General features: G+C 39.2%; 1 protein-coding gene across 1 annotated transcript in view; it reads left to right on the forward strand.

The window, feature by feature from the left end:
* The first annotated feature begins 377 nt into the window (after positions 1–377).
* The window catches only part of LOC117515238 (aminopeptidase N-like), an 82,749-nt gene continuing 70,404 nt past the window's right edge, over positions 378–12,722 (forward strand). Inside the window, exons 1-2 of the mRNA XM_034175718.1 lie at positions 378–474; positions 2,709–2,825. Of these exons, the coding sequence (XP_034031609.1) occupies positions 2,810–2,825 (16 nt within the window). The 5' untranslated portion in view covers positions 378–474; positions 2,709–2,809. The remainder of the gene's footprint in view (positions 475–2,708; positions 2,826–12,722) is intronic.

Genomic DNA, 12,722 nt, shown 5'->3' on the forward strand with positions numbered 1-12,722 from the left:
ATCCAGATAAAGTCCTTAGAGGATTGCCTTGCATCAGTGAAAAGCTGGATGTCTAGCAATTTCTTACTTTTGAACTCAAAACAAGACTGAAATGATGATTGTTGGTCCAGCACTACTGACATCAGTTTGACCAGCTAACGCTTAGCGTAGGCGTACATCACACTGACAAAGTGAGGAACTTTGGGGTGATTTTTTGCAGGCAAAAGCTTCTGCCTACATTAGCAGTATTACAAGGACTGCTTTCTTCCACCTGCGAAATATAGTGAAGATCTGTCCCATCCTGCCTGTGGCTGATGCTGAGACCCTGATTCATGCATTTGTCTCTTGCCAAATACAGATATGTAATTTTGTTTAAATAATCTCTTATTGTCCTCAGCTACCGTCTTCCTGTTGCTTTGGTTCCTGCGTACTACAACGTCACCCTGTGGCCTCGCCTCACCCCTGACCCACAGTCTGCTCTCTACATCTTTACAGGTGACTGGGAATGTTCATGTCCAGGGATTCTGGCAGTCTGGAGTTCTGGAGTTTGGGTGCTGAGAGTCCAAACCATGTTAAAACATTATATTAAATCAGGGGTGCCCATCCTTTTTTGAACCGAGATCAACTTTTAAAGTTGACAGTGTATCGAGATCTACCAAGCCATATCGAATGCCATAGCAGAGCCACAATATATTGTGCACCAATATAATAACACATTTTCTGGCAGGTTTTAACAATAATAATGCATTATTGAAGTAAATGTGCATGGTGGAAAAGAATAAGCACAAGTAGGCCTAGGAAAAGTTGTTCCTTACCTTAGTAGGGAACAACTCTGACACCAAGAGGAGGAAGCTGGTCTCTAGGACACACAGTAGGAGCTGAGTGCAGCCGTAAGCAGACACTCTCTGTCTGCATTAGGTTCCAGATTTGGACATTCATGCCAGGTGTTGCTCTGGATTTGAGCTCATTGTCTTTATTCAGTGTGACTATCCAGGTTGAAGAGTGATGCCACTTTTGGCGATATACAGTCCACATCTATATTTTCCCCAAATGGAAAACAGAGAAACCTGACACCAGGCTCTTTGGATGCAAAGTCAGTGAAGCGCCTGTCAAATTCTGACAAGATGCTCTGCACGTGTTCATCATAATGTGCACTCTTTGGCTCCACGGTCTTTGTCCTGGTGCTTATGTTCTGTGTCCATGTGTGGAAAGTTCTGCAGGTCACACTGTTGCAACCTGCTTGATAGCACATGTAATTTGCTTTAAAACTTGTTTTCAAATCTAAAAGCTGTGCTTTTCAATTCCTGGACTTTTTGGGCTGGCGCAGGGGATTTAACTGGTCTTGCTGACTGAACGGTCCCCCCAAAAATCAGTCTGCCTTTTGCATCTGTGCATGCGTCATCAGCCTCAGTTCAGTGATTAAAACCTCATTTCTGCTTCAAACTGCACTCCAGTTATCATCTATCTCAGTGACAGATATCTGAAGCTTTTGTACAACAATCATTTCCACATAAATTCAGCATTATTTCATCATAAAAGATGGAGGAAGCTCTAAATGAGCTGCTAGCTGATGTGTTCACTGTGCTTCGGTCATTTCAAAACGTCTTGGAATTGTGCAGAGTTTCTGCTAAAAACTGCCTAATTTCTGCTTATAACTGATGTCTGATGGGGCCACACATCAGCCATTTTCCGGCAGATTTCACTTTTAACAAGAGATTTTGTCATGGAAAGCCGCGTGGAGGCTTCGCGCGTCACGACCGATTCGCTGATGGAGCGAGACAAAGAAACACCTCTGTTTCAGAGTGCTAAAGGACAGGTTGGGACAAGCCCAGCTCTCCACAATTTCTCTTACACTCACTCGACTGGTAAGCACTGAAAGCCGAGATAGACATGTCCCAACTTGTCCTCTAACACTCCGTGTTGATAATCATTCGTAAGATTCAGGCGGTTTTCAATGGCTTTCAGTCGAGTGAGTATCCGAGAAATTGTTTAACAGCTGGGCATGTTCAAACTTGTCCTGTTAAGGCTTCCAACGGAGGTGTTTTGCTGTGGCGCCGCGCCATGAGCGGCTGGGTGCCGACGCGCGAATCTGTCCGCACGTCTTTCATTACAAAATCTCCTTTAACAGTGGAATGTCCGGATAAACTGCTGATTCCGACCTCTTATGAAACTTCTCTGTTCTCTCACGATGTCCTGGGTCAACAGAGGCTTAAATTTGGAGGTTTTCAGCTCGAAACAGGCTGACAACGGCGGCTCGGAGCGCGGCGCGCCCTCCGGCGCCATGGATAGTCAAAGCGACAGTAACACTCCTTAATCTCTCATCAGCCGTTAAAATTTTCACCGAAAACCATATTATTTTCTCGAATGGTGTCCACTTGGATCTGCCTCACAGTTTCTGAAAAAATTTTGATCAAGCAAAGCGCCAGTCTCTCAGCAAGTTTTCAGACAAAGGAATTCCGACGGGAAGGGTGGACCAGTGCTCACTCAAAGCCTGCCCACAGGCGAATGACGCAACCGACAGGCGTAAAAAAACTCACGCATGCACACGAGGGTTCAAGCTTGTCTGACGCAATCACATGTGATTCAAATCCATATGGTTTTTGAAAAAAATAATAAGGTCAGATACTTTTCTAATAGACCTCGTATTTTGGTGCAACGGAAAAACTAAAAGCCTTCTTTCCTGTCCTGATGTTCAGCATTAATCTTTGCTGATTTTGTGTCTTCATTAGGGAAGTCTGTTGTGGAGTTTGAGTGTGTGAAAGAAACCGATGTCATCCTCATCCACTCCAACAAACTCAACTACTCCAAGCTGGAAAATGGACACATCGGAATGCTCATGGCTTCAGGTACTGTCCCGACCTCTGAGTGCTTTTAACACCCTAAAGGTGTTTTTACATAAACACAAGAGTCAGGAATTATGGCTGTTTGACTCCCAGTGTACTCAAGACTCTTACAGGGTGTAAAGCTGGAGTAAAACTAAAATCAAAGGAAGTGCAGAGAGTGTAGATCCAGAGGATGTGAAGTAATGCTCACTCAGAAAAGTACATTGATAGACTGTTTGTCATTGCACATTTCTCTACAAGCAAATGAACAATCTACATATACGTTATAAATGCATTAAACGTATCAAAGTGGCCATTCACACAATCGAACATAGAACAAAAGAGAACCTCAATTTATATTACTCTTACTTTTTGATGCTTTAAAATTCTCTGTTCTTCTTTCACCTGCCAACATACAACCCCAATTCCAATGAATTTAGGACGTTGTGTAAAATGTAAATAAAAACAGAATACAATGATTTGCAAATCCTCTTCAACCTATATTCAATTGAATACACCACAAAGACAAGATATTTAATGTTCAAACTGATAAACTATTGTTTTTTTGCAAATATTTGCTCATTTTGAAATGGATATCTGCAACATTTATCAAAAAAGCTGGGACAGTGGTATGTTTACCACTGTGTTACATCACCTTTCCTTCTAACAACACTCAATAAGCGTTTGGGAACTGAGGACACTAATTCTTTCCCATTCTTGCTTGATGTACGACTTCAGTTGTTCAACAGTCCGGGGTCTCCATTGTCATATTTTGTGCTTCATAATGTGCCACACATTTTCAATGGGCGACAGGTCTGGACTGCAGGCAGGCCAGACTAGTACCCGCACTCTTTTACTACGAAGTCACGCTGTTGTAACACGTGCAGAATGTGGCTTGGCATTGTCTTGCCGAAATAAGCAGGGACATTCTTGAAAAAGATGTTGCTTGGATGGCAGCATGTGTTGCTCCAAAACCTGGATGTACCTTTCAGCATTGATGGTGCCATCACAGATGTGTAAGTTGCCCATGCCATGGGCACTAACACACCCCATACCCTCACAGATGGTGGCTTTTCAGCTTTGCGCTGGTAAGAGATCCTTTACACGATGTCGGTTTTTAATGCAGTGCCGCCTGAGGGATCGAAGGTCATGGGCATTCAGTGTTGGTTTTCGGCCTTACCGCTTATGTGTAGAAAATTCTCCAGATTCTCAGAATCTTCTGATTATATTACGGACTGTAGATGATGGAATCCCTAACTTCCTTGCAATTGAATGTTGAGAAACATTGTTCTTAAACTGTTGGACTATTTTTTTTACGCAGTTGTTCACAAAGTGGTGATCCTCGCCCCATCTTTGCTTGTGAGCAGCTGAACCTTTTGGAGATGCTCCTTTTATACCCAATCACAACACTCACCTGTTTCCAATTAACCTGTTCACCTGTGGAATGTTCCAGACAGGTGTTCTTTGAGCATTGTTGCCTCTGTCCCACCTTTTCTGAAACATGTTGCAGGCATTCATTTCAAAATGAGCAGATATTTGCACAAAAACAATAAAGTTTATCGGTTGGAACATTAAAATATCTCGTAAAAGAGAAAAATAACTGTTGCAACACAGAAATAAGTGCCGGAAAGTTTAATAAGGTGCTGAAAACAAAAATATACAGCGGGACTAACATTTCGCCGTGAGAGTCACATCTTCCTCAGAGTCCTGCAAAGATGTAGATGGTACAGCTTAAATACTAATAAGAAGCAGGTGTCCTAATGCTTCCAAAGGGGCATGACCATCCATCAGACACAACACGCACTCAATTTATAATGTGTATAATATCAGTTCTTGATTAGAAACACACTGTCCCAAAACAAACATGACTAAAACCAGAATAAAAAACAGTTATTAAGAAAACAAGTCAATTTTAGTTCTTCATTCAGACCAAAAGGTTCCAAGGTGCCTAAAGTGTATTATCCAAAATGCTTCTCTACATAAGAGTTTTTTAATGATATCACCACCTCTGGGTGGAGCTATGATTCTCTCAATCCCCCAAAATTTTAAGGATGCTGGGGAGCTATGACCGGCTTGTTTATAGTGCCTTGCCATGGCATAAGATAGATTCTGAGTACGGATTGCTGTTTTATGTTCAGCTATCCGTAATTTAAGTTGACGTTTTGTTTGGCCAATATATGCCAATCCACAAGGGCACTTTAAAAGATATACTACATGCGTAGTATTACAATTGATAAATGAAGAAATAGAATATTGCTTACCAGTGCAATGATGAGAGAAACACAAAGCATTAGTGGAATTTGAACAATGTGCACAATTATCACATCTAAAGAAACCTTTTGGTGAGCTGGAAGGCCAGGCAGTTGAGACGACAATAATCATATGTGAATGAACAAGTCTATGATGAATATTTCGGGCACACCTAAATATAAATTTTGGAGTTTCAGCACAGATGTCTTTAAGTGTGGGAGTATAGCAGGTAGAAAAAACAATTTAGATGTTGAAGAAGATTTAGATTTTTTTCTTAAGTAAAGAGGCACGATCAGTATTTAGAGCTCTATCTCATGCTTTACCCATATCAATTTTACTATAATCACGTTGTTCAAACAGTTGCTAGATGAGCTGCTTTTGACATGAAGTCAGTGATAGAACTATAGTTTCTTCTGACTCGCAAAAACTGACCCACTGGTATGTTACGAACTAAATGGGGCGGATGATTACTGTCTGCTCTCAATAAAGTGTTTCTACTAAGAGGTTTGTGGTAAATAGTTGATTGCAAAAAATTATTAACATCCTTATGTGAGATCTAGGAAATCTATGGAATGAGGATTATAGTTCATAGTAAAAGATAAATAATCTGTGGTGAAATTAATATAATTCAAAAATTGATGTAACTCATCATATGTGCCCCTCCAAATTAAGAGGACGTCATCAATGTATCTATAAGGGGGGTGCTGTTGTTGTTATGGGGTTGGAGAAGTATGAATATGGTATATTGAAACAGCTGAATAATGCACACTATACTGCACTATATAGTGTAGTATACAAACACTATAACATTACACTAAATACACTATAATATACACACTTCTAATATTAATAGTATGATTCATGAATTTATTGATTCATCTTATAAGAAGGGCTGGATAACAGAAAAGGAGACGGCCTTCCTTTTAAGTGAATATCTATCTATTTTTGAGTGGAAAGGGTTATTTTCAATACTAAAGATATGTTTCTCTTCCCAAAAACCCATCACTAAGCAGGCGTATGATGGAACAAAAGCACTCCCCATAGCAGTCCCCTGTAGTTGTAGATAATATTTATCTAAATATTTAAAAAAAAATATTTGATAAGACAATCTCAACCAATTTAATCAAAAAGTCTGAAGGTGGCAGCACATCAGTAGGACGTTCAGCAAGATAGAAGGAAATGGCTTCTAAGCCTGCGTGGTGAGGTATGCATGTATATAGGCTTTGTACATCCAAAGATACAAGGATATCATCACTTGCACAGTTCCAATTATTGATTAGATTTAGAACATCAGAGGAATCCTCAAGATACGAAGGTAATTTACGAACAAACTTTGCCAACAAAAAGTCAACAAATTGTGAAAGGGGCTTAGTAAGACTCCCTATTCCAGAAACGATAGGCTGTAATGGAGGGTCATCCAATCGTTTATGAATTTTGGGTAAACCATAAAATACTGGACAACGAGGATATTCACTTAAAAGGAAGGCCGTCTCCTTTTCTGTTATCCAGCCCTTCTTATAAGATGAATCAATAAATTCATGAATCATACTATTAATATTAGAAGTGTGTATATTATAGTGTATTTAGTGTAATGTTATAGTGTTTGTATACTACACTATATAGTGTAGTATAGTGTGCATTATTCAGCTGTTTCAGTATGCCATATTCATACTTCTCCAACCCCATAACAACAACAGCACCCCCCTTATCGGCAGGGCGAATGATGATATCCCATCTGGATTCCAAAGATCGCAATACATCAGATTCACTCTTTGTCATATTCTTATCTTTAGATGGACATAAAGCCCCTAATTTAGCAAATTCCCACTCAACTACCTGGCTAACAGTCACTATAGTAGGATTTAAATTTGAAGACGGCAAAAAACTTGATTTCTTTTTAAAAGAAGTAACTTCTCTTAGAGACTCACTAATATTAGAATCCAAATCTCTTTGATTATTGGACTCATTATTAGATTTGGAAAAAAAATATTTCAAATGCAGCTGTCTAAAGAATTTAAAAGAATCAACTTTAAGAGAAAAAGAGTCGTGGTGGTTAGAAGGGGCAGAGGAGAGTCCTTTCTGAAGAACTGCTGTCTCAATAGCTGTAAGGACAGAATCAGAGATGTTAATCACAGTTTCCTCGGATGGGTCCGCAAGGTCCAGCGAGTGGGCAGCGGGGGTTCTCTTCTTCTTCTCTCTCGGGCCCCGCTGCATCTTACTCTTAGACGAAGGGGACCAGAGGTGGTGATATCATTAAAAAACTCTTATGTAGAGAAGCATTTTGGATTTAGAACTAAAATTGACTTGTTTTCTTAATAACTGTTTTTTATTCGGGTTTTAGTCATATTTGTTTTGGGACAGTGTGTTTCTAATCATGAACTGATATTATACACATTATAAATTGAGTGCGTGTTGTGTCTGATGGATGGTCATGCCCCTTTGGAAGCATTACGACACCTGCTTCTTATTAGTATTTAAGCTGTACCATCTTTGTCTTTGCAGGACTCTGAGGAAGATGTGACTCTCACGTTGAAACGTTAGTCCCACTGTATATTTTTGTTTTCAGCACCTTATTAAGCTTTCCTGCACTTATTTCTGTGTTGCACCAGTTATTTTTCTCTTTTACAAATTAGTCCTATCTGGTTGCACCAGATTTCTTTGTGCTATACAGAAGCACGGTGAACTCTTCTCTTTTTTGTTCATTAAATATCTTGTCGTTGTGGTATATTCAATTGAATATAGGTTAAAGAGGATTTGCAAATCATTGTATTCTGTTTTTATTTACATTTCACACAATGTCCCAACTTCATTGGAATTGAGGTTGTAAATACAGTATGTTGAGTATTCCAATAATTGCATCACTACAAAACATTTTGAGAGAACATGAACCTATCAGATATTCTTGAATGGTAATCACCCAGTTCATCCCCACATCTCTAAAATAACCATCTGTCTGTCACCGAGAAATGCACATCATGGCCAAAATATCAAAGCTGATACTCCCTCTCAATGCAAGTGGCACTCCTCATCCATCTAATCTTTTTTTACTACAAAGTCATTCCAGTGGTACCTAAGGATTTTCCAAAAAGACCTGGTACCAAAGGCTTACAGTCCTCACCTTAGGTCACTGGTTAGCATCCAAATCTCAACCATATAGTAAGACAGGAAGCACTAGGATTCTGTAAACTTGGATCTTCCTTCCTCTGCAAAGAAATCTGCATTGCCAAACACCTATGTGATCTCATGACTCCTTAAGCTCTTACTAGGTGTCTCTCATTTTGAAATATCAAAGACCCAATGACGTGAATGTCGCTGCGAAGATCAGTGCATGTCTTTACATTACTTATTTAATATAATCTTATTTTAATAGCGCAGCAGATAAATGCATAAGACTCTTTCATTTTGTCATGTAAGCACCAAATTTGGCACAGTGGTACTTTTTTGTCTACTTTTTGCAAAAATGAAAAGCATTAGCCAATTTTCAAGATGGTGGCCATTTTTTTCAAGGTGGTGCCCAGAAATATGTTTTTTCATCATATATTTGCGCAATCTTGGTTCATTTCAATGTTGTACCTGTTAAATATTGTACTGTGAACTAGGAGGGATTTGAAATTAAATTCAGGCAACATTTTCATGCTTTTTAGGTTAATTGTATTTGTTTGTAATAAGTGTACGTGATTGCTGTAGAACGTGTATGGTGCAGAATGTGCATTAGTGTTTGGTGTGTATAAGCAGAGGTAGTATTTTTCCTTTTAAAGTCAGCTATGTCATTTGGATGAACACCAGTTCTCACTGCCAAGAGTTGACCAAATGTGGATGCAAGAGGCTTTGCAGCAGAAAATGCAAATGCAACAACTTTAGGCTGAGCTGTGCAGCACTATGTCATTGAAAATATGAATACAGACTTTATGTACAACACTGTACCACATTATAATTCCTGTATAATTCCTTCCACTTCTGCAGGATGAATACATAACGATCAGAGATTTCAGTTACTCAGAGCTATGTGCAATACTGTCAAACATCTTGTGCAAGTGTCTCAGTCATTTTGGATAAACATGTTTTACTCATTGTTCTCATTGTTAAAAAAAAGTGTCAAGCTGGAGCGGGGTGCCAGGCACCCAAAGCAGCTGGACCCACAATGCAGACTCCCAGACTAGGCTTAGGTGTAAAAGAAATATCAAGTCAGCAGAGCAGGGTCAGTGGCACGAGTAAACACAGTATTCAGGGATGATGCAGAAGGCGCAGTCAAAAAACACGGAGCAGGTTGCGGAAACACAGCAAGGCAAAAACAGGACAGAATTCAAGAGCTGGAACGTGTACAAACAACGACAAACTGGCAGGGGTGTGGTGGCTGGGAGAAGTTTAAATAGACAAGCGTTAACAAGGTGCACATGAGCTGCATGATCCAGAAAGGGGGCGTGGCAGGAGGATAAAAGTTGTGCACTGTGCAAGATAGTGAGGTGGAGACAACACAACGTGGAGTCATGAAAAGACAAAGACACATGAACAGGTGCCAAGCGCGTGAGTGGATGAAAACACAAAGCAGGAAGATACACATTGAGAGACGAGGACACAAGAGCTGGTGAAGAGACATGAAGTGACAACACAATCATGAGTGAGGGACGAAGACACAATGGCAGGTGCAGGGGCATGGAGTGACAACAAACAAATGGAAATGACAAAAAACAGAATAGAGCTAAAACATAAACCGAGGGCAGAATATAATATAACTATGAACCAGAATGAAAAGGGCATGACATGAGAACAGAAATGTGAACCAAAAAATAAAACTACATAAGAACTGATCAGAGAATAATAAGAAAATAAACACTAAGACAAAACTGGAACAGACTAAGAAATAAACTATAAGTAAAACAGACACTAAGTGATAACAGAAAACAAAACCAGATTCAAAAGCATAACAGACAATATCACATAAGGGAAGAGCAAAATAAACAAGTGATAAACTAATGATTAAACAGTGAAAACACAAACCGGCTGAACAAAACTAGAACGGAACTGATCTATGGCCAAAGAATAAAAAGTAACAAAGAAGTGACAAAGCAAAACAGAACAGATGGCAACAATACATGGCGAAAATAAAAACAAGAGTATCAAGTCGTGATGTCAAGTCAACCAACTTTGTGTGTTTCATTTGCAATATCAGGACACCACAAGACATAAAGCCATTCACAGAAGGTGGTCTGGGTAGAAGTTCAGAAAACTGTTCCTTTGAGAAACTCCATGAACATATGTCATTATGGAATCATCCTGGAAACAAGCATGAAGAGGCAGCAAAGCGGTTAAATCTCCTGTTGTGGTCAATCATTTGATGTGTTTGCTGTTGATGTATACTATCACAAAACTTGCACCTTTCCTTCTCAAGACCAAGCAAAATGAAGAAACTGAAATGAACAACACTGAAATTTCCCAGTGCGATGTCTTGAAGAACAAAGCCAGTGAAGAATTTATGCAGCTCATTGAAAGAAAAATCACTAAAGAAAAGCAAGCATATCTGATGACAGATTTGCTAGAAGATGTTGCAAAGTTAAGCACAGAATTCGGTCTAGAAAGTCCAAGTACACTTATGAAATGAGAAGCAAACTAGGTATTGGAGGTATTTGGAGATAAAATTGACAACTACAAAATCAGTCACTTCATTGTTCACCCAACAGGAGTCAACCCATGTCATTATGCAGTTGCATCATTGAAAGGCGCAGGTTTGAGAGATGAAGACCTTACAAGAGCATTCTCAAAAGTTGTGAAGAAAAAGCTCTCTACAGAATCCAAAGAAGAATGGCCAATGTCAGCAGAAGATCTCATTGAAAAGCTAGACAAAGCTGGACCAGTGTCAACAATCTACAATGCCATTGCGTGGTCAATAAATCCGCAAAGTCCCAAGAATGAGAAAGGGTATGCTGTCACTAGCAGTAAGGCTCTTGCTGAAAAAGTCTGGTCAATTGCAAGTGATTGGCAATCACTGTTGACCTATGAGAGGTCTGTGAAAAGCACTGCTTTGAGCATGATAGTCCACAGAATGACTGGATCAAAGGAACTGACAACTATGTTACACAAGTGTGGTCATGGTGTTTTGTTTCTGTGTAAATTAGGGGTGCTCATCTCTCCCCATTTACAGGACCTGTGCAAATATATGTTTTGTTTTCATCTTTCCACATATAAGGTGTAACAAAACCAAGATCCATGCTTAAATTGAGTAATATGTTACAGATGCAAACTCGCAAATTCAAGAATTGGCCTTCAATAAAATGAGGTTGACCTTTGACCTTGACCTCATCTTAACCCCAGTCAATGAGATTGTACCCCAGAATACTTAGTAACACCATTCTCAACACACTATACACCCTGCAACATTCTAAAAACTTTCCCAGTATTCTAAATATCATTGGCGGCCATCTTGAATATGCAAATTAGAGCACTCTATACCATTCATAGGGCATTTAAATGATTCATTTGAGAAAATATGGTAAATTAATAATTCATTTGTGGCCTTGGGTCCACCGGAAAATAACTTTTCATATTGAAAAAGGAGAATATCTTGATTTTATGCTAATTATGTCAAATATGTAAATTAGCTTATTAAATATGTGAGATACAAAAATGGCCCAAATCTTATTCAATTCTACGGAAAAAAATGGTCTAGAAACAGTTGACAGATCTTTGGGAGGCACTCTAATCGAATCGATAGAGAATTTGCCCTTTTTATTAGGGCCCTGTCACACCTTAACGATTTAGCCACTGTATGCCGCCAACTATATTAAAAATGCTGGCATATGCGGGCGTATGTCTAATAAATTATGCTGCTGTCACACCTTGAAGGTTTAGCCAGTGTATGCTGACAGCTCCGTTTCCACCGAGTGGTTCGGGTCAGTACTGGATGGTATGATACGAGTCGGAACAGTTAAGTCTGGCTTGGTTTGCGTTTGTACCGCCGGCAGAATCCTTTTCTTTAGCAGGTGGAACGCTTAAATATTGACGAGCACGTCACAGAGCACGCGTGACGCGCAGCCTCAGCTCCTCCACACGGATGCCAAACAGAGTAATTTAACATTATTTTATTTTATTATTTATCATTATATTATTTTATTTTATTATTTATCATTAGATTACTTTATTCTATTTTTGTCTTGGTGGATCATGGGTTTATTTTCATCGTGTGCAGAATGCTGAAGAATCGAGTGTTGTCTGTGATAAATACTGACATGAATGAATGAGGTGCTGTGACTCTTTCAACTTTTAAACAAGTTAAGTGTCTTTTAAAATGCTGCATTTCTTCAGCCACGACAGGGAACTTAATATTTGAAACAGTCTGAACTGTTTGCATTACTGCAGCTTTCAGTTGTTCAGCCAATCAATGGACAGCATCAATGGACAGCATCAATGGACGTATCTTGACTTATGAGTAACTTACAATCACATAACTTGTGTCACGGTTTCAGCCAGATCTGGGGGTTTATTCTAGTTTTTCCCCCTTTCTGTTGTTCTTTTCAGCTTTGATGTATTACAATTTATTTTCATCAGGAATTATTCTGTCATGTTTTTCTTGTCACTTTGTTCTGCTTATGATTCACTAGTTATTTTGTTTTCTTCATATGGTTATTTTCTGTTTTGACTTGTCACTTTGTTTTCTTTGTTACTTTATACTTTTGC

Source organism: Thalassophryne amazonica, chromosome 8 (genome assembly GCF_902500255.1).
Source record: "Thalassophryne amazonica chromosome 8, fThaAma1.1, whole genome shotgun sequence".
Lineage (NCBI taxonomy): Eukaryota > Metazoa > Chordata > Actinopteri > Batrachoidiformes > Batrachoididae > Thalassophryne > Thalassophryne amazonica.